The sequence below is a fragment of the Ochotona curzoniae genome, unplaced genomic scaffold (genome assembly GCF_017591425.1).
Source record: "Ochotona curzoniae isolate NIBS_2020 unplaced genomic scaffold, NIBS_Ocur_1.0 scaffold_1037, whole genome shotgun sequence".
Lineage (NCBI taxonomy): Eukaryota > Metazoa > Chordata > Mammalia > Lagomorpha > Ochotonidae > Ochotona > Ochotona curzoniae.
Window position 1 is genome coordinate 11,782,390 of NW_024467083.1, and position 23,375 is coordinate 11,805,764.

The 23,375-nt window shown below is 39.9% G+C and overlaps 1 protein-coding gene across 1 annotated transcript; it reads right to left on the reverse strand.

The window, feature by feature from the left end:
* Positions 1 to 1,802: 1,802 nt before the first annotated feature.
* Positions 1,803 to 23,297, reverse strand: EXTL2 (exostosin like glycosyltransferase 2). Its single transcript, XM_040998684.1, has 6 exons — positions 23,044 to 23,297; positions 22,311 to 22,457; positions 19,757 to 19,831; positions 6,442 to 6,869; positions 5,870 to 5,940; positions 1,803 to 3,693 (listed from the first exon to the last, which is right to left on the reverse strand). The coding sequence occupies exons 3-6, from the start codon at positions 19,759 to 19,761 to the stop codon at positions 3,205 to 3,207; spliced, it is 993 nt and encodes a 330-aa protein (XP_040854618.1). The 5' UTR covers positions 19,762 to 19,831; positions 22,311 to 22,457; positions 23,044 to 23,297; the 3' UTR covers positions 1,803 to 3,204.
* Between the last annotated feature and the right edge of the window lie 78 nt (positions 23,298 to 23,375).

Genomic DNA, 23,375 nt, shown 5'->3' on the forward strand with positions numbered 1-23,375 from the left:
TAGAATTTCAGATGCTTTAGTTTTATCCAATGTAAGCAGCTTTTCATGACTCTTACAGTGAGACGCCTTCAGGAAAGAATGGGGGGAAGGGAAGAGTAGAGGCAGAGAGAAGGAAGAGGACAGTTGGGACAACCTGCGGGCTGGCTGCTGGTGCAGTAACTCTTGCATCCCATATCAGAAGGCCGGTTCAAATCTCAGCTGCTCTGCTTCAGACACGGCTCCCTGTAAGCGTGCCTGGGAAGGAGGACAGGACCCAAGGCTCCTGTCACCGTCATGGGAGCCCAGGAGGGTGCTCCTGGCTCCTGGCTATGGCCTGGCCCAGTCCTGGTTTCACAGTCATGCAACAGTGAACAAGTAGATGAAGTTCTGTCTCATACTCTATTTGCCTTTCAAATAAATAAATAAATGTAAAGTTTGGCAGAACCCTAGAGTGAAGATCTACAAAACTGGCATGAGACAGAGATCTAATTGGACCCTTTAAGTTGTTGAAACAAATTTTAACATTTAGCACCTCCACTGCCTTCCTCCATCCTCCCTTTCTTCCTCATGGTAGCTACCTCCTACTCCAAATGCATATGTTTGTGTTGGCAATCTAAACATCTCACTTGGTAGATGCTCGAACTTACATACCCAGTGGTAACCTGGAGGATTAACTTTGCCCTTATTCTCAATGACACTATAACACCAACAAGTTCTTTTTTAAGATTGATTTTATTTTTATTGGCAAGTCAAATATACAGAAAGGAGGAGAGACAGAGAGAAGAACTTCTATCCGCTGTTTCACTCCCCAGGTGGCTCCAATGGCCAGAGCTGCGCCAATCTAAAGTCAGGATCCTGGAGCCTCTTCCACACACGCGGGTATAGGGTCCCAAGGTTTTGGGCTGTTCTCGACCGCTTTCCCAGGTCACAGGTAGGGAGCTGAACGGGCAGCAGGGCAACCGGGATTAGAACTGGTGCCCATATGGGATCCTAGCATGTACAAGGTGAGGACCCAAACCACTAAGCCACTGTGCCAGGTCCATGCCAACAACTTTATTTACTGCATATCTACAATGAGCTATTTAGAAGGTATCTCCTCCATTCCCTAAAACTAACCCCAGGCAGTATCATTCTTTTGCAAGTGAGATATTTTCTCAGTGGTTTTAAGTCACGCGAGGTCTAGCGAGGATTTGAGATCAAGGAACAACAGCAAAGCCTGCATACTTAACCCTGACACCGTCACTTCTTTTATGCAGTTTCAAGTCTGAGTATCTTCTTTGAACCATTTGAGGGGAAATGTGTTTAAAAAAAATAATTATAGTAGGGGCCTGGCTATAATTCAAAACTCTTAGTAATCTATGTTGAAATGCAGTTTGATTTAGTATTTGCTCTGTAATATCTGCAGAAATGCTGTGACTAACTAATGTGGTACACAAGACAAGTTTAAAAACACAAGATGGGGGCCCAGTGCAGTAGCCTACTGGTTAAAGTCCTCAACTTGCATCCACTGGAATCCCACACGAGCACTGGTTTTTCTCCTGGCTGCTTCACTTCCCATACAGCCCCCTTCTTGTGGCCTGGGAAAGCAGTCGAGGATGGCCCAAAGCCTTGGGACCCTGCACCTGCGTGGGAAACCTGGAGGAAGCTTCTGGCTCCTGGCTTCAGATTGACTCAGCTCCAGCCATAGTAGCCCGTTGGGGAGTGAACCAACAAAAGAAGATCTTTCTGTCTCTTCCTCTTGGTAAATCTTACTTTCCAATAAAAATAAGTAAATGTTTAAAAAACAAAAAACAAAGTAAAAACATAAGATAAGAAATGAAATCTTGGCATAAGGAATATATGTAATGCCTCTATTTATTCTTAGCCATATATTAGAACACAGAGATTTATAAAAACACTGACCATATAAATATGAATCTCCCTAATAAACATAGAACCTGGATTAACATTTTACCTGGATGGTAAAATTTTATTTGTCTGCTACTATAATCCCAAGAGGAAAACAGACAAAGTCCCAAGAACAAACAAACAAAAAAACAACTGTTGCTAAGTTTGAAGTTGAACAAAGAAGACAGTCTACATTATTGATCTTTACTGAAGTTCCAAGCTCGTTTTTTTTCTTAATTTGATTTGCATTAAGACATGCATATACCAATATTAAGAAGGTAACGTACTCACTACACTAACCTAACTGTACAAATATTTCATTTTGTAACATTAACTATAATATTCTCACAGCTTTGAAATGCTAAAATTATACTGAATTAGGGGAGGAGACGGAGGAAAAGCAACAGGAGAACGAGGAGGAGAAAGCAGTAGACAGAGGTATAGTTGAGTATTCCTTGCCACACACATTGGCTGGAATAGACAGTAATTCACATACAGAGCCTTGTTAATTAACTGATGCAGAATTCCTCTGCTATGACTCAGTTTTAAATGTTTCCTGGACCTATGTAACCAAAATGTCATGACGACCAATAGCCCAATATTGCCTTGGACCATTTCTGGAAAAAAAAATATTGGTTCCAGTGTATGTGTATGTATAATACACACTACTTTTAGTATTCATAAGATAACCTGTTTTAACAATAATGATCTTTTGATAGTAAAGGTTTTAATTTCTTCCGGATATTACTTAATCATTTCTTATAAAGTGCTTCATACCCATTTCTTAAACAACACACACTTTATATAAAATGTTAGAATTATCATACATTCTTAAAGTCAGATTCAGTGACAAAATGTCCTATTTAATCTAACAACAAAACTACTACTTGTTAAACATTAAGTTGCATATAAGAAACATAGGCTGCAATATTTTGTGACTCATGCAGTAAGTACAAAAGCCAAGCAAACAACCAGACATCCTTCAGCTACTAAAATTAACCTTCTCAGTCTCAACAGACTGATATTAACAAATATAAGGGCACTGACAGCTGCATCAAGACCGTGCTGGGATGAGTGAGTTTTGCAAATCTGGGAGAGCCACAAGAGGAGGACTGGCAGCCATCAATTTTCCTCTTGCTTTCCTATGGGATTGAGACCATTCCCTCCCACATGGCTTTTCCCTATACCAACAGGCTTTTGTGAAAGAAGCACTTTGGGCTTCAATTGAAAAAAAAATGATGTTGTTTTAATCAACAACAATCAAACAACAAAGCATACAGCATGGAGAGCTACTCAAGTACCACCCAGGTTTCAGGTGTGTTTTTGTTTGCTCTACTTTCACAATTTACTTCTGTGGTTGGCATATGGAAAACCAAACTGCGAAATCATAATGTTGGAGTACTTTAAAGGCATGCTATCATAGATATTAATTAACTTATTGATACAATAAGATCTCTGCAGAAAATGTTCAGCTCGATGCCACATTCCAGTATAACCACCATTAGTCTCTTTTTCCAAATTGATAAGATTTATGGGTTTCACAAATATCCCTGATGTCTTCCCAATGTGCTTGGCAATCATAAAATTCATGGCAATATCATCACAGTTTTGAGTTTCATCTATCAAAGCATGGACAGCTGCAGGTTGCCTCTGAAAGAGTTCAAGATATTTCCTATTGAAGAATGAGGCTCCAATCAGCACCATAGAGTACTGGTCACCATTTCCAAACCCTGGAGTTTGTAATTCCATACCTCCATAGCTATAGATACCTGATGAAGTAGAAACATGCTTTCTGGGAACAAATCCTACAATTTGATCAGGAAATTGCTGAAAAGAGGAAAACAGAACAACTGGATTATACATTTCACTAGAGCACACAACACACTGTGAAATAGGCAATTTATTACAGAGAAAACCAACTTGGCAATGTTTCCTTTCTCCTGTTTTCTGTATCTTAGTTTCATCTAATTCTAGACAACTATACAACTTTGTATCTTGATAAGTTTATAGGTCAGACTGCATCACAACCAAATCACTTAAGAAATTTTTTAACCTCCTAATTGTTCTCTTAATTAGAACACTGCTTTGATATTAACAAATTTCAGTACCATAAAATTGTAGTCTTTCAAAATTGCTTACTGCAAAAAAGTCTATATGAATGCTATTTATTGTAGAAGATACAATGTGATCACTTGGAAAACTTTCCTAATCTCTCAAGAATATTCTAGAGGTACAAGTCCACACATATGATTTTATTGTTTTTCAACACTGACTTCAGTAATCATGAAACTCTGTTGATTTTAAATAATATATTATCTTATACCTTTTCAGCTTGGATATTTCCTTTTTTAATTATTATAAATAAACATCAATATAAATTACATATGTATAGGAGATATGTCAGGATTTTTGAAGAAAGAATAGGTATCACAAAACACTTGTTATAAGGATAATGAAAAGAAAAGAAAAAAGCCTGCAAACACTGAAGCAGTGGAAAGAGGTAATAATTTAGAATTGAAAAGTTTAGTTTACTCTGTAAATAATGTGAGTTCATTTGCTGAACAGACACTGAACTAAGTACACAGATATACATGTAGAAATGAGGCTGAATGAAATCCAGTCTCAAAGAAAGCATAGACTAGGAATGTTATGATTCACATACTTGAGCAAGACTTAGAGCACTGTGACAACACTGTCAGTGCACCCGGGCAATCTTATGGCAGCCCTAAGGGCAGAATGACAACCGTGCTGCCGGGAGGCAAAGGAAAAGGTTAGGGGGTAGGAGATAGAGGATAAAGCTTGGGAAGTTTTAGGGAAGTACAATTCACACAACCTGAAGAAGGGAAAGGCATTTTATTACTAGCCAGGGGGAAGAAAGAGAAAGCACTAAACTGAGCAGGCAGCAGGCAAGGAATGCCTGCTCCAGGCTCACCTGCCCCTCGGCCTGAATAATCACACCACAAAGGGCACTAAAGGGCCAAGCTGACAGATTATCTTGGGGCTGACAGACACTGGATAAAACATAACAACATAACTCTTCATCTTTAACTATTGGATTACTTGGACTGTTTTCATTAACTACAGCCCTTGAATGCTCCTTTCCTCCTTATATTCTGAGTAAGCTTTTTTTTTTTTTAACAGAAATCTCACATTAGAACTTTTTGCCTAAGAAGCTTCTGTTTACAGGACTGGAAAAACCTGCGGAGATGGAAAAAAAAATCAATTTGTTGAGCAATATACTAGGCATGAAGTAAAAACCGAAGGTGGTAGAATGCTGACATCTGCAGATCACTTACCACTAATATCTACTGCTGTTATAGCCAAGTAATGAATTACAGGGTTACTACTATGAAAATTAGACTATTTATTGTGTAACAGGAGTGTTCAGTTATTCGACAGGAATTACAAGGTATTTATATATAGTACTGGGCCCAAGAACTATGATGCAACTTACAGAAACAGCTATGATTAGTACATATTCAAGAAAAGAGAGATACTTTTATAGAACATAAAACAAGCTATGCCTGCTTATCCAAGCTAGGATTCAAAAAACAAATAGAACAAAAATCTGCCACCACAATGACAGTATTACAACAAACCTTCTAACTAACGGTATCATTACTGGAATTATGTTCTGTGAAGGCAGTAAGTGCTATATTGAAAAGCTGCATATACTATCAATATAGAAACTTATTTCTCATTTGATACACAAGTCCGCGACCTGTAGAAAACATCTCAACATTGCAGTCTGCAGTTTCAGCTCTTCCCCCCAGAGTAATATGGCAAAATATAAAAGGAAATAAACATAAAACTTACCACAGCTTTTAAGCTGGCTTAACTAAGCTCAGGAAATTTGAAAAAAATTGTAACAATTTTACCTATCTTTTACATAAATATTGCCTACACTGTTATGGGTAATCCCCACAGTAGAGCATGTTGTCTCAGTTAAGCAACAGGTTTAGACCTTATTTAGACGTTTTCATGAAGGATGTATCAACATTACCTGCCAAACTGAGAAGGCGAAAGTGAGGTCCTGTGCACTAATCAGTGTGTCATCATCTACCATTAGCACCGCTAAAATGGAAAGGAAAAAAGTTCACACTGAACAGTTCAGAAATGAAATCAAAACAAGTAACATACAGTAATATTTCTGTCTCCTATCTGCCTCCATCGCTCTATTTCCAAATAAATAAATCTTAAAAAAAAATGCCAGTGCTCTTAAGGCAAATTAAAGCCTCAACAAACTGAATTTTATGACGTTCTGTAATGCAGTAACATATAACAGTAACATAATTAGGGCATGCTCACTTTTTTTTTTTTTACAATATTGACTTCTTTGTTATCGTAAGGAAATTACTTCTTGATACTGATACCTTGGAAACTTCCTTTCAAGCTTTTTAAAGAGCCTTTTTACGATTAACCACCACCACCACCACCCCCGCCGCCAAACACACCCTCCCCATCCTCTACCACCACCTTTTTGCCTCCAGACAGCTAAGAGCAGAAGTTCTGACATGCTTGCCCCAACTCTGGTTGGCTGTAGCCCTTCTGGACCACAGGCCAGGTGTATCTTACCATTGGTTTCCACTTCAGGGAAAACCTGGAGTCGATTTCTCATCCTGTTTGTTGTCTGTACTTTGAAAATCACAGGGACTGGGTGAGGCCCTAAAGAATTCCATACTTCATCTGGTCCCTTCTCCCCAACATTATTCCACACTACAATCACTTTATGCAGGTGTGGTATGGCTTGATAATGATTTAAAAGTCTCAATAAGAGATCCGTTCTGTTGTATGTCTGCATTATGACAGTAAATGAATCCAGGGTGGACTTGCCCTGGGGTTTTATTTCTCTACGTGAAGAGAGCATCTTGTCATCTTTGATGTTGGGGAGTAAATTGGTCAAAGCCCCGGCTACCAGGAGCAACACAAGGATGACCACCAAAGAGAAACGAAGCACTCGAATCCCCATCACTCTCCCAGGAAGCTTGCAGATGTGGCAACACCTGGAGTGGAAGAGGAAACAAAATATGAAATGTCAGCATTTTTATTAATACTGAGATTTTATTTAGGTTTTTAAAAGAAAAAAAAGATTAATCTAGTTTTAGTCATCAAATTCAGTTCTTCTCTCTTTGATAGGCAATTTAGCATAAGAGATTAAAAAGTAGAGTCTAACACTACCTTCCTTTTGATGAGGACTGAGACCTGTAGGCAAGAGTACACATCACATAGAAAGAAGAAAGCCATTTAAAAATTTGTCCTCACTTCATCACTAAAAATCTGAAAGTAAGATTACTTTTAAAATGTAGTTATATTTTCCTTAATGATAAATGAATTTTCAACACGCACTTTGCTCGCAGATTTTTTTGCCCAAATATATCACGTGCAGAAGACAATGCACGAAGCAGATCAAAAATGGGGAGCAGCAGAAAATCACTAGGACGGGTGCTACCGTTTACCAGACCCTGTATATGTGCTCCATATGCCACGCTGTGTCCTTATGTAGGCAACAAGTACATGGTACTGAGTACTGTGTGTCAGGTACTGTTCTGAGTGCTGTGAACATGGCAATGAACAAGACAAGGTGTTTCTTGGTAGGAGCAGAGGTGGCGTCAAGGAGACAGAAACACAGTGAAAGAAAATTCGGAACTGCTTACAGTGAGATTTTTTTTTTTAAGATTTATTTTTATTGGAAAGGCGGATATACAAAGAGGAGGAGAGTCAGAGAGGAAGATCTTCCATCTGATGGTTCACTCCCCAAGTGGACACATTAGCTGGAGCTGAGCCAATCCAAAGCCAGGAACCAGGAGCTCTTCCAGGTCTCCCACAAGGGTGTAGAGTCCCAAAGTTTTGGGTCGTCCTCAACTGCTTTTCCAGGCCACAAGCAGGGAGCTGGATGGGAAGTGGAGCTGCCGGGATTAGAACTGGTGCCCATATGGGATCCAAGTGCGTGCAAGGCGAGGACTTCAACCACTTCGTGATTGCGCCAGGCCCTAGAGATTTTTAAAAAAATATTTATTTTTATCAGAAGGGCAGATATACAGTGATGAGCAAACAGAGAAAGAAAAATCTTTGTCCTGTTGGTTCACTCCCCAAGTGGCTGCAATGGCCGAAGCAGCGCCAATCTGAAGCTAGGAATCAGGAGTCTCTTCTAGGTCTCTCATGTGGGTGCAGAGTCCCAAGACTTTGGTCCTACTCTACTGATTTATCAGACCACAGGCAGGGAGCAAGAAGGGGAGTGAAGCAGGTGGGACATGAAACTGTGCCCATATGGGATTCTGGCATGTGCAAGATGAGGATTTAGCTACCAGGCTATGAGCCGGACCAGAGAAATGTTTATGAAGAAATTAGAGTAACGTTAATAAGCAAGGGCCAAATTATGTGAGCCCCTCTTAGTCCAAATAAATAAGGTGGATTTTGCTCTAGGCGAGAGGAAATCCTTTAAAATCTTGATTATGAGAGTAATACAATCCAACTTAAATTTCATTACTCCCATTTAATAGTTCACAAAATCAAATAACAAAAGTCAAATAACTCCTGCAAGACTAGTAAACAAGCTAAGTAGTGGACCCAAAACAATCTGCCCCTGGAGCCCAGGATATTCATGAGCTGCAGGAGGGCACTGCCTGAATCCAAATTAAGGCTCTTGTGTGCCTTCACACATGACATAAAGTACACGCTTTCTCTTAGCTTCTTTATCATCCCTAAAGGAGCTTACGAACACGGTCATGAGGACCGTGGTGAATGAATAACCGAGGAGTGTTGCTTTGCTATTCACTAGTCAGAAGACCATCTTTAATCAAACCTTTCAATCACACATTTTTTATGGGCCTGGTGTGGTAACCTAGTGGCTAAAGTCCTTGCCTTGCACATATCAGTTCATGCCCTGGCCACTTCATTTCACATTCAGCTCCCTGCTTGCAGTCTGACAAAGCAGTGGAGGACGGCCCAAAGCTTTGGGCGCCTGCACCCGTGTGGGAGATCAGGAAGAGGCTCAGGGCTCCTGATTTCGGATAGGTTCAGCTCCAGCCATTGGGACCACTTGGGGAGTGAACCAGCAGATGGAAGATTTTCTCTCTGTCATCTCTCCTCTCTAATTCTGACTTTCCAATAAATAAATAAAAAATCTTAAAAAACAAAAAAAAAAGGTAGATCTCACAAACTGCTATTTCCTGATTTCCACATAATTTTATTGTTATGCTTGCAGCCCCCTACTACATCACTATTGTCTTTCCATTACTTCTGTTTTATAATTCGTTTGCTATTTCTGCTTCTGAATCCGCAGTGCTTTCTTCTCATAAGCCTACAAAACCTTCTTAGATATATCCTTATTGTAAATTTTTTGGCAACTGTTCATACTCATTTTAGTATATTGGCAACCTTTTTAATACTTTATTCAAGTACAAAAGCCAGAAGTTAGGAGAAACAATTGCTCAAATAAATTTACTTACAAAAAGGTTGCAAGCAAAACAACCAAGAACTTTAAACATCTTTAAGAAAAAAACAGAATGCTCAGATTCAGAAATAATGGGATATATATTATTTTTGATGACATAATTGATTCATGATCATGTATTTCAGTCTATTGCTTTTTATTCCTTTGATACAATTTTCATCTTAAGCTACACGGCAGAAAGATACGGTTGTCTATTGCTTAATACAGACAAATGATATAAAGCCCGAAAAGACCTGTCACTGCAAGCCCTTGGTGGTGGGCCGGGAGGACTGCTGTTCGTTCTGTCTTTTAATTTTACATTGTGTTTTTGGTCCTCCCCATCTTCTTGGAATAGTGCCTTGTGCACTTCTCTTCACATCTATGGCTGAAGTCAGATATCATGTTACAGGCAATCCTAAGACTGTAGTCTGTGTCTTCTTGTCCAGGTAAAACCTTGTATTCCAAACTGCAGTTCATTTTGCTTTCCAGTGATGCCCAATCCAATCATTTTTTCACAGAGATTTTGCAATGGGTGTGATAGTGATCATTATATTCTGGTGGTTTTGTTTAATGAGGCATGTCACATAATTACAGAAATGTTTCTATCTAGTTCAATGACATAAAGAGACCATGCAGGTCACGAGGTTGGCATTTTTCTTTGAGGTTTCTGAAGATGGAGAATTCTGAGAGAAAGCGGCACACACTCCATGGTGGGATGGTGTGCCGAAGCACCCAGGAGCAAAGAGCTTATCTACAAGGACAAGGCAATGCACATGGTCATTGAGCAGCTTTCCTGTTCAACAGTCCAGCCTGGAACAGTAGTTCTACCCTCCTTATAAATTTTATGAAGAACTTGCAAGGATATTTTCTACTGGACTTTCTCAGTAGCTTATTCTACGAAAAAAAGCAATTTTGTATTTCTCCTGTCACACTTCCACTGCAAGATATGAATAAAGCGAATTGTTTTTAAAGTAAATTCAGATTTACCATGATTATGTTTCAAGGACAACAATTTAAGGCTTTAAAGAACAAGGGTTTCATTTTATGTTCCTTGTTACAAAAACAACAATAAAATGTTAGTATTTACAGTCACTCAAAGGTGAGCCATTATGAATTAACAGCCATGATTTAAAGGAAGTGAAAATTCCTTTAAAAAAGAATCAAAGGCAGGTCCTATCAAACACATCTTCAGTTCTATACAAAAATGACCTCGTATATGCACTCAAAAAAGAATCATCTTAATTGGTTAAAATCCGCCTGCATCACTGGCATCCCATACAGCCTGTCCCAGCTGTTCTACTTTCCATCCAACACCCTGCTTTTGGCCTGTGAAAATGGTGGCGGATGGACCAAGCTCTTGGGACCCCGTACGCATGTGGAAGACCCGGAAGAGGCTTGTGGCTCCTGGCATCTGATAGGCTTGATTCTGGTTGTTGCAGCCATCTGAGGAGTGAAGCAGCAGATGGAAGATCGGTCTCTCCTCCTCTCTGTAAATCTGCCTTCCAATAAAAATAAATATTTAAAAAAATTTTAAAGAATAACGAATCATGTTAACAAGTACATTCCAGTTCACCATGAGTAAGATCTTTATATCCATTTTCTGCAGCTGAGTAGGAATAGCATATTCAAAAACTTTCACAGAAGGATTTCTGGTCTGTAAAGTAGAAACTAACAATACGGTCAGTTTTAGTCCTGAAAAAAGCAATAAAGATCAATTATTAAACTTATTGTAAAAACATAAATGGAAGACACGTGTGACTTTTCACTTTCATCTGCACTTTTAAGTTCATCCCTATAAATTTTCTCTTCCAGATAACTTCTAATCCCCTATATTATTTGTATCAGTAAAGTCTTTGCATGTCTAAATCATTTATACTTTTAGAAATATAGTATGAATATTTTATGGGGTATTTATTGAATAATGCAGCTCAATAGAATTCCATAAATTTTTCAGTTTGTATGACAAAGCAAGAAGAGTCAGACCTTTGCAGACTCAGTGCAGGTGGCAGGCAGCACTTTGAGAATGACTGATTTATACAACTCTACTGGGGGCCCAAAAGAAGCAACTTTGTTGCAATGTAGAGTATCCCTGACTTCATTACAATGGGGATTTCAGTTTATGGCTTTCTTCTGAAGTTTTTGTTTGTTTGTTTGTTTTCTTAAATACATACATGCTTGTAACATATCTTTTTTTTAAAAAAGATCTATTTATTTTTATAAGTCAGACATACAGAGGAGGAGAGACAGAGAGAAAGATCTTCCGTCTGATGATTCACTCCCCAAGTGAGCTCAACGGCCGATGCTATGCCAACCCGGAGCCAGGAGCCAGGAACTTCCTCCAGGTCTCCAACACAGACGTAGAATCCCAAAGCATTGGGCCATCCTCGATTGCTTTTCCAGGCCACAAGCAGGGAGCTGAATGGGGGGGCGTGGCCACCGGGATTAGAACCAGTGACCATAAGGGATCCTGAGTCATTCAAGGCGAGGGCTTTAGCTGCTAGACAACGCTGCCGGGCCCTCTTCTGAAGTTTTTGAGAGAAAGAACCTAATATCTAATTCACAGCTTTCAGCCCTGAACAGGAGATATGAGAAAGAACACATGTGGATGACCTATGTGTTTCATGAACGGAACTAGGAGGTAAACTGTAAGCACCTTCCAGTTCTCTTGCCATCAGTTCTAAATTTTCCTTTTAGTTTTGGCTTTTCCATTTAAAATTTTTTTCTGTCTATTTGTACTGATACCTATCTCATTCCAAATGGTAGCTCATAGCGGATTCTGTTTCTGCCCTTCTTCCATTCCCATGGCTACAATAGAATAAATAGAACTTCGAAAGCACAGAAATGTCAGTAAAGAAACCAAATATCTATCCTGTTCTCATCATTTGAAAATTCAGAGATTGCTATGGTGACATCTTCTGTGTGTGTGTGTATGTGTGCTGATGTTAACTTTTAAGTTCCTCACACTCTTAGTTATTTTTATTTTTATGAATTGCTTTTTTAAGGTGGATTTATTTTTATTGGAAAGGCAGACCCAAAGACAGAAGGAAGAAAAAGATTTTCCATTTTCTGTTTCACTCCTCAGATTTCCACAACAGCTGGAACTGAGCCAATCCGAAGTGAGGAACCTCTTCCAGGTCTTTCAAGTACATTCAGGGTCCCAGGGACGTGGCCATTCCCCACTGTTTTCCCAGGCCATAAGCAGGGAGCAGGATGGGAAGTGGAGCAGCTAGGACACAAACCAGTCTGTATGGGATGCTGGCACTTAGATTTAGAGGATTAGCCAGTTGATCCATCACACTAAGTCCCACCTTTCTGTTATTTTGATATACTGTCACTCAGCATCTTCAATACCAGGGGTGTTTTGCCTCCAGCAGACTTTTGGTATACTCTGTAACATTTTTGATTGTCACACCTGGAGTGAAGATGCTAGGGCATATTGTGAGTAGATCTCAGGGATACTACCAAACGTCATATAGTGCACAGAACTGGACCCCAGAGCAATGCATTATCTGCTCCAACCAGCGTCAAAGTTGAGGAACCCTGCTCTACCCTTCAGTTGCCAATAAGATATACTTGTCCATTGGTAGGCAGGAGTGTATGTTGGCCTCTAAAACCCCACTATATGTCACATGTAAAGCAAATATAGGGGGACAAAACTATATTTCTAAAACTTACCAAATATTCATATCCCTCTCTGGACAGACATGTAAATTCAAAGAGCCAAAAGGTATTCTTGGGCTTTTTCTTTAAAAACTTCCTTATTTTATACTTAAAGAACATAAGGCCCAGGATAGGAAGCTTGCTGAAGGACCAGCAGTGACATGCAACTCAGCAGGAGCAGAGCCAGACAGCACAGTCCATGATTCTTTCCCCTATGGTGGGGTACATTCTGTAAAGATGTGTCAAAATATTCACACAGGATTTTCCCTAAGATAACTGCATGATAATGTAGTAAAAGCTGTATTTAGATTTCACATAGCACATATTTCACTCATATAAAGAACACAATTTAGTTTTTTTAAAAGGTTTATTTATTTTCATTTTTGTTTGAAAGAGGTAGAGAATCACAGAAATAAAATGGAGACAGACCTGCTGGTTTACTTCCAAATGCTTAAAACAACTCGCTGGGCCAAAACAAAGCAATGAGCTTGGGACTCATTCTGCCTTTACCAAATAAATGGCAGAGTTACTAGTCCTTACGCTGCCACTTGCTGTCTCCCAGGAAGCTGAAACTGAGAGTAGAGGTGGGACTCAAACCCTGTAACTTTGATATACATCTCCCAAAAACTTTTTCAAGACCCCTTATCTGTATGTATTTCAAATTTATTCTGTATAAAAATAACCTAAGCTTTTAGTTTCACTTTCCATGAGCTTTTTTTAACTATCCCAATATATTAGAGCTTCATTCATTTTTACTACGAAAAAAAAATTTCATTAGGGCCCAGTGCAGTCGCCTAGTGGTTAAAGTCCTCGTCTTAAACACACTGAGATCCTATATGGGCATCAGTTCTAATCCCAGCCATCCTGCTTCCCTTCCAGCTCTCTGCTTGTGGCCTGGAAAGTCAGCTCGAGGACCGCCCAAAGCCTTGGGACCCTGCAACCGCGTGTGAGACATGGAAGAGGCTCCAGGCTCCTGACTTTAGATTGGCTCAGCTCCTGCCATTGCAGCCACTTGGTGAGTGAGTCAGTGGACAGCTCTTTCTCTCTGTCTCTCCTCCTCTTTGTATATCTGACATTCTAATAAAAAGTAAAATTTCATTGTGTAGATAAATCAGATTTCATTTCCCTGTTCATCATCTTCTGCACTTTTGAGCTGATTTTACATTTTGGCTATTACAGATAATGCTACCAAAAAAATTATGAACAAGCTATTTTTGGTTTTGATTTTAGTTATTTGAGAGGGAGGGGAAGTGGAAGACACACACACACACACACACACACACACACACACACACATGGGGAGAGGGAGGAAGAGAGGGAGGGAGACAGGGAGGGAGAAAGAGAGAGAGAGACTATCTTTGTATCTTTTCCATCTGCTAGGTCATATTCCCAACAGCTTGAGTGAGCCAGGCCAAAGGAAGACAGCAAGCCAAGAACCTAGCCTGTGTCTGCCAGGTTGGGATACCAGGACCCTGATTGTGAGAACCATCACCTCTCGTGTTAGAAATCAGAATCAGGAGTGGAGCCTAGATTTTAACCTATGGAACTATGGTGTAAGATACAGACATCTCAACTGGTGTCTTCACTGGTAGACCACTGACCCATCCTCACGCACGAGCCTTTTTGTGAATATACACATTTTCTTTTTCTTGGTTATGTATCTAGGAATAGAATTTCCCGGTTATTACATTATGAATATTCAAATATCTGACAACTAAACTAGTCTAGAAGAGCATTATTTGAAATTATATGAGTTTTTAAAATGTGGATATAAGATAGAGGAAGAAAGCAAATGATACAGTCTATAAAGCAATGCTTAATTTCCTCATGTACATCTTCAAATAGATCAGCAATTGGAAGTTTTAAAGATTTGCTATTCATTTATTTACTGCACTAGCTATCAAAGTACCCTGGAAGGAGCAATGCAGAACTCTTTCCTCAGAGCTATTTGCTTCAGATTGGAAGACCAGCAATTACCCACGGAGAAGCCATAAACCAGCATGCCAGAGCTAGCATGAACAAAAATTAGCTGTGTTTTCTGACTCATAAGGTAGAAGAGCCATGAGCAGCTGGGCATTGTGCGATGGGAAGGTGTCATTTCCATTTTGATGGCACAGATGGTAGAGCAGCACAACTATCTGCCATTTCTCCATGAAATGTTTCTCTTACTGTACAGACTGTTTCTCCTCTGGCTCATCCCCCAGACTGTGTACTTGCCCCAAGCCCGGAAATAGAATCTAGATGCTCAGAAAAGGGCCTTTAGTTGCCAAGAGCCAACACCATGAAACAGAGCCTGATTTAGAACCAAAGCTTTCCTTTTGCGAACACAGCCGACGGGCTGTTTCTGGCCAGGTTGGTGGCATGAGCATGTGCATTGTTCAAACTGAGGCAAAGGAGCCAAATTCCAAAAAGACTTTGCCCCTCTTTGATACCTACACACAGCAAGCTAGTCTATGACTCCAAGTTTTGGTCCAAGCTATTTTCTCCATTTTACAAAGCCCCTTGCTCACTCCATCTGATAAGTTCTGCACCCCTTTCCCAAGATTCTTCCAAATATCACTTTGTCTGTGAGTGACTCCCTCATCAACTCTGCATCCTCGAGGCTCTCAAGAACTCTGAATACAGTGCAAACAGATCCTATTTCTGAGTATCACAACTATCAACTGTGCCTCTAGCTCCCTTTCCAGCCCGAATAAGGCAGTCTCTGTCCATCTTTATAATTCACAATAGGGTCTGGCCCAATTTTTTAGTAAGTGTTCACAATTCTCTTAGTGGAGCAAGGGAATCTCTGTTCAAATTGCTTTATGCATCACAATGGATATCTGAAACTTTAACAGACTATAACCAAAATTAAACGTGAATTAAGGTCCAAATAAGATTGCACAGCATCAAAGAAACCTTTTCCTAGTCAAAGAACTGGGCTATCACGCATCGGATAGCAGGTCATGAAATGTAGACTACGTGATCAGAACGTACAGGCGACCTCTCTGCTTGGTCCTGGGGCCCAGCTACTGCATAGAAGATGTCTCAGATCCCTGACTTTTCTCACATCTTTTCAAAGACATGCCACATTAAAATAGCTTTTAAGATCTTTAATTCTAAGAATAAACTGGTAAATGAACTGATTTGCCTTATTAATAATATCATCCTCTTGAATTTCTCCAAGGGAGTGTAAGTAGAAACTGCACTACTTCACTCAGCAGCCATACATGATTTAAATAGAGAAGAAGAAGAGCTTGTTTAAATTATCTTTTTTTTTTTTTTAAGTTCAGCATGTAACAAAAACTATAGATTTCGGGATGGGATATGAAGACCTCAAAACTATCTAAGTCACTTCAAAACTGTTCTGAACAGCCTCTTCCATTAAACTTTTAAGCAGCACAAGATAATTTGTTTCACAGCATAATACAGAATCTCAGTAGTAGTATATGAAAGGTCACTTTTCTTCACAAGGCTTTCCAGGTGCTATTTGGTAATATAGAGAAGAGTTTTTGACTTTAGGATTTTACCCATTTTCAAAAAATGTGTTCTTTTCACTGTTATTTCAGAAAAGCCATATAGCTCTTCTCATCTTCTATCAAGCCTCGCCCTACCTTTTAATGGTTTATTATTTTTCGCCTAATGATATCTCTTGTAAGGTACTAAACTCCCCTTATGCTTTTTCCCATTTCAAATATAATCATATCAGAATGATTTCTTTTGCGTTAATAATAAATACTGTATTATTTATATCTATTTATAAATGAATACTATATTTATTATTAATCTAGCAGGAAAGATAAGAACAGATACTTAATAACAATAATAAAAGGGTGTACGTAGTGTTAGAGATCCATCTTGTGATCTTGCTGTGTTTCTATCCAATGACACAGGTATGTGAGCAGATTTAGAGAACTACAATGTGGCCTCCCTGACTTATGGGCTAGTTTTCAGGGTTAAAATGGTCCCTCTTTCCTTTTTCACTGATTTTGAGAAGCAGACATCACACAATGAGGGACATACATCATCTGCTGCTGTACTCCCCTCAGACACAGGAGCCAGGCACTCAAGCTGAGTCCCCATGTGGGTGGCACAGAGCCAACTACCCGACTCCCAGCACCTGCTGCCACCCTGGGCGTGCATTAGCAGCAGGCTGGGAGAACTCAGGCACTCTGATACATGAAACACACGGTGTCTGAAAGGCTTTGCCAAAATGCTCACCCCTATCTTGGCACTTGACAGTATAACTGTATACATATATGACCACTGATAACCAATTTAAACCCTGTCATTTAGAAGGACTGCTCCTGTCCTTAAATCATTTTTGAGACTTGTTTTCAAAGTTGCTAGAACTTTCTGAGAAATAACTACAGGTATTACAGTATCACATCTGAATAGATGCCACAGCAACAGGTTATTTTTCACTGAAAGCTGTGAGAAAAATGTTTCTGTACTAATTACATTAAATAGAAAGTTCTTTTACTGGCAGCCAGATTAAATGAGTCATTTCTGTACAGTTATATTAAGATAGAAGGAAAAAGAACAGCGTTTCAAACAGGGTTATCAGACTCTAAGTATCCCAGTCTATTTCATTATCCCATTTCACTCCTTTATCTTCTGGCAAATGCTGATCAAAAGTCTGGGCAGCTTCTATTTATCCTCTTCCATTTCCTCTTTTAAGTATCATTTCCCTTTTCCACACCATTTTTATGGAGCTATTATCAATTAAATAGGTTGTTTGATTATCACTGATATAAGGTAAGAAACATAAAAACATTATGTATAGGGTCTTTTTAATGCAGTCCTTGTCTTCTTGAAAACAGCCATTTGTTTCTGATGCAAATAAAATCCTTTTTATTTTCAAAACACAGAGGTGTGAATTATGCTAGATGATAGTTCTTTCTCGAACTAACCCTCTCTTCTGGACCTGCCAACTAATTGTAGCTACTGATGAAGGTAAGACGATGATGAGTTTGGATATAAGTAGTTCAATGGATCTAAATTAGGACAGGAGTAAGAAAAAGTGGCTTTGTGTCTGATAAGAATATCAGTGTCTTCTAGTAGTCAATGGAACCTAAAGAAGAAAGCTAGAAATAGAGAAGCATTTTTTGCTCAGTACAGTGCCATGTAAAATTAGTTACAGAAATGGGTCAAAAAAAAAAAGAAACCAAATACATGTGCAAATATATTACTTTTACCATCTCAGCATATCAGAGCTTTTCATTTAAACTCCTGTTTGCTTTAGCCACATGAAAATGGGGAAAGGCAGGTGCAATGGCTTGATTGGCTAAATCCTCACATTGCAAACATCAGGATCCCATGTGGGCGCTGGTTCAAATCCCTGCTACTCCACTTCCCATTCAGCTCCCTGCTTCGGAAAGCAATAGAGGATAACTCAAAGCCTTGGGATGCTGAACCTGTGTGGGAGACCCGGAAGATGTTCCTGGCTCCTGGCTTCCTATTTACTCAGCTCCAATGGAAAATCTTTCTCTCTGCCTCCTTCTCTCTATAAATCTGCCTTTGAAATAAAAGTAAATAGATCTTATAAAGAAAGCAAATGGAGAAAGGCAGAAAGGCAAGATTGTTAGACTAGTTCACAGATCCTTAAAATATTTTATAGAACCTCTTCTATTTTACCCAATTCTGGTTTTCAACAATAAATTCACATTCCACCATGAACTCTCTAAAAGAAACAGATTTCATACATGTGATTTATGTCTTACTAAAACTTTTATAATTCAAACTTGAGATGAAAACAACCTCAACTCATGTGAGTTATCTCATTCTATAAGGAATGGTCATAATATTGGGAGGGAGGGCCCACCAGTCCATAAATATTTACTGGTGCTACCTGTGCCCAGCATCATGAGGCACCAGGTTGGTAATGAGTGCAAGACCCAGTTCCTGCCTTCTCAGATTAGTAAGAATAATCAAAGTTGCCAGAGTTCTTGTGTCCTTTCATTCCACATAATACCTCAAATTGGTAACACTTCAAATCTTCACCAAGGATATAAAAACAACCATCTCATTTGTAGACAGAATAGTTGGGAATGAGAACATGAAATGAATTTCCTGAGTCAGAGCAAAGGGTCACAACCAAATTTCCAACTTTCACTTGAGCCATTTATCATTTTTTGTCTTCTGCATAGTCTCGATTTTCAACTTTGCTCTAATCTACAAAATTTTCAAACTTATGAGCAATATCTTCATTCTATAATCTAATATTTCCATGCATCAGACATACAAAAGCCTGTGTAATTTTCTAACAATCCGGGACTCAATTACGAACTTTCAATTTTCAGAGTAACAGAATACTTCAATAGGAAATCACTTTTCTCAGAAAAAGAAAACAAAAGAACACTGGTAGTTTGTCCTTGTTCACAGCAGGATTTGTCAAACTTAAATTCAGACATATCTGAAACATCTAGTGACAGATGAATTGATATCTATTCAGAAAATGAGACAGACACATAATAAAACATTATTCAATCTTAAAAAGGAAGAGAATTCTGACACATGCTATAACAAAGATGGGCCCTGTGGACATTATGCTATTTTAAATAGGCCAGTTACAAAAAAAATGACATATCTAGCATTCTCAGATTCACAGACATAAAGTGGATCAGTTTGTTAGGGTTTAAAGTTAGAGGTATACAGTTTTAGTTTTACAAGATAAGGTTCTAAAGATGTGTTGTACAGAAGTAAAAGTACCTAACAATTTTGAAATGCACATTTAAAACTGGTTAAGATAAACATTTTGTTATACATATGTATTTTATCACTTTTTTGGTAAGAAGTGAAAAAAATGCTAATACTTACCTCATTTTAGCAGATTTTTGGGCCTTTTTTTTATTTCCTTATGGCTTCAGTACTGAATCAGAACAGGCCCTTGCTCTATCAAGGAAAAGCAAAGAATTTCTCATAATGTTTTTATCAATCAGCAAAAAGTTACAAAAGGATTTCAAGGCTTTAATGCCACTGTCTATAGGGCCTGAATTATTTTTGGAAATAAGAATCCGGTATTTTGTGTCCCACAAACCACACTTTGGCAATGAAGCAAGAATGACTTCCCATTCATTCAGGCTAACACTGCCAACACTAACTTCTTTCTCTTGAAGCTCTAGAAGCAGAGTAAAAGCACAAGATCTCAAGCATCCAATGTTCTCTTACTTGTAACTACAGTGTATATGTCACAGAACACAACTTCTGGAAATATCAGCAATTTGAACTTGTAAAATTGCTAGATTTACATGTATTTATGGTCTTACCCATGATTATAAACTCTTTTTTTTTTCACTGAAGCTACACAGGACAATCCACTCAAAGCACCTAAAAAAACCATGAAGTCTAAAATAGTGTTGCATGTAACAGCCAGGGTTGACTAATAAGGGCTGACCGACAGCATCATGGCCAATCCTTACCGACTGTTCTCAGAAAGCAGTTGGAACCACAGCTGGAGACAAGCTTCTGCCCCTTAACTCCCTGTTTTTGCATGTCATGGTCTTCAATCACATGTTTAGAAAGCTTGTTCCCCCCATAAAGTATGCATTGGAACTTAATGCAATTAATTTCAGGATAAGATATAAATATTTTAAAATTCATGGTACAAATAAATTAGTTTAAAACATGTATTACTATGTTTATATTATAATTTTATAAATCCATCAAATGTTAAAATATAAAGGAATTAAGAATAATGATTGGGAGCAAAGCACGGTTGCTTTGCACACGCTGGGATGCCATATGGGCACCAGTTCTAATCCTGGTGCACCCCAGTGCCCTGCTTATGGCCTGGGAAGGCAGTTGAGGACAGTCCAAAGCCTTCAGATCCTGCAGCAATGTGGGAGAACCGGAGGAAGCTCCTGGCTCCTGACTTCGGATAGGCTCAAGTTCCAGCTATTGCAGGCTCTTGGGGAGTGAATCATTGGACAGAAGATCTTCCTCTCTGTCTCTCCCATCTCTGTATATCTGACTTTCTAATAAAATAAAAAAATAAGTCTAAAAAAAAATTCTGATTGGAAAATACCCACATATAGCATCTGATTGGAGACTTGCAAGATACTGGCTGTCTGAACACAGCTGAAGAACCACTTTAATTTTTCCAATGCATGATGATGGAAGGGGCAAAAGGAATCGTTGGGCATACACCAACTCATTAAATGATAGCATCTCTTCTCATTCTCAAAGGGCATCTCGTTTAAACCTCTTAAACATGACACAGTTTTAAAACACTGATTTGTCTGTTATCACTCATCCCTTTACACCAGTTTCTCCTCTGCATAAAATTCCACCAGAGGGAGAACTCTGACTCTCGGATTGTACTGCCTTGAGCATCTGACACATAGCTGTCCTCCTTGGAAAACTACTGAACGAATGAATGAAATGTTAGGAGAGAAGGCTAATGTTTTAAGATGAAGGAACAAGGGAGAGACAGTGGAACATTTCCCACTCACAGTACTTTCCTTCATTTAACCAGAGTCTATGTACACTTTATAATGATACTAAAGAGTTAAATTTGGTCATCATGCTGTGCAAAGCCAAAAGACCTGAAGTCAAGTAGCACTGCCAGTTTTTACAAAGAGAAGGTTCTCATAGGAAAACTCAGCGTGAGTCTTTTTTTTTGCAGGGTGGGTGGGGGAAGGAGGAAATTTGGGAGTTTCTGGAAACTGATACACTGAAATGAAAATTCAATTCCCGAACATATTTTAAAATTTATTTGAAAAAGAGCAATTCAGGCTTCTCTAGTTAAACACTTTCTCATTTGTGGCAAAATAGCATAAAATACAGAACTTGTTTTCACAGAAAGAATACAAAACCACAGGTTCCAACTGCAGTCGGCCTTGATAATAGAACGCTGGAAATCAGTTACTGAAATTGAATGATTTCTGTATCACACCCAGCCAAGTACATCATGCTGAAATAAAGCAGCTTTTAAGGAAAAAAAAAATTGCCACGTAAAGATTTCTAAATTAACTAGTTTGCACTTAATTATGGCTTCCCCAACAGTGCAGTAGAGTAACATTGTATCACTAATACAAAATCTTCCTAAACAAACAAAAAAAGTAAATGATACTAATTGCAAGCACTTGTGTATTTAAGTAAAAACAATGAGATCTACTGACAAGAAGAAAGGCAAAGTCAAAATATTCTTCCAGAGCTTAATTTCTGGAGCCTTGCTGCTTTTACACTTGTTTTAATTACCATGTGCATTAAGAAAACTGTAAATTAAGCACATATTTTCAAAATAATAACTAGTGAATTACGCTTCTACACAAAAGTTCCCTGAACAGCAAAAATGCGCATCTCCTCACTGTAAAAAAAAAAAAAAAAGAAAAGAAAAAAAATACACGATTGCATTTCCCTGTCTCCTTACCGACAATGCAGAAGATTGCAGGGAGGCCAGCCGAAGTGTTTGCCTGCAGCTCGGATATCACAGAACGGAAGGGACGTCTCGCTGGTTCATTTTTTTTCTCCACCGAGCAGCCTTCCTGCACCCAGCCTCCTTGGCTGGATTGATAACCTGGGAGAAGCGCCGCCCGCCAAGTGAGCGCTGCAAGCAGGGGCCAGCCCCCGAGTGGCCACCCCTCCCCTTCGGTGACGCACCACTTCCTGTTCCCCCAAAAGGCATTCCCAAGAAGCTGGGTTTTGTAGTTTTCAGCCGACCTGCTCTCCTTCATTCCCTTGCCCCTAGGATAAGAAGTTTCAGTCATTCCCGTGACGGACTGCCTGACCCAACCCTAAGCGTTCCCGGGAAGGCTCCTGAAGAGGGGCCCTGTGGGTGCCAGCTCTGCGCCCGCACTGGCCCGGCTCACACCCACGGCTCAGCTTCGGCTTGCAGGACCCCCACATCGGTAATGAGGGGTCTGCCTGCAACGATAAGCGGCAGCGGAACCTCGGGCAAGACCTGGAAGCAGGCAGAGATCCTCCAGGAAGCAACACATCAAGCAAACCCTGACCCAAACACTGTCCCCAGGGGCCTCGCTCTGGAGCGCTTCATCTAGATCCCCTCGACCGTCTTTCCTCTGAAAAGCGTGCGGTCTCCTCCGGGCGCTGTTTTCAGGGAAGTGGGTGGAGAACTACGATTTGGGGGGGCCCACTGAATTCACCTAATTGAACCTCCTCTAGGGCTTAAGGGCGGCCTGGCGGCCGGACAGCACGCGGTGTGGCCCGCAGCCCCCGGCAGCGCCGCCCCAGAGCCTCATGCCCACAGGGGGGCTGATGGCGAAAGCTGCTGCGCCCCTCCGGGAACAGCAGGGAGGGCGTGAGCGGGCGCTCGGCCTCCCGGAACACCGCAATCCAGCCGGCCGCCTCAGGGTTTGCTTCGAGAGTGCGGGTGACAGAAGTTGTCTCGGTTCTAGACACCTTCCGCTGCCCACCGCCGCAAGCCCCGCCCCGCGCGCACGCCCCGCCCCCTTTCCCGTCCCAGGACCCGTTGCGC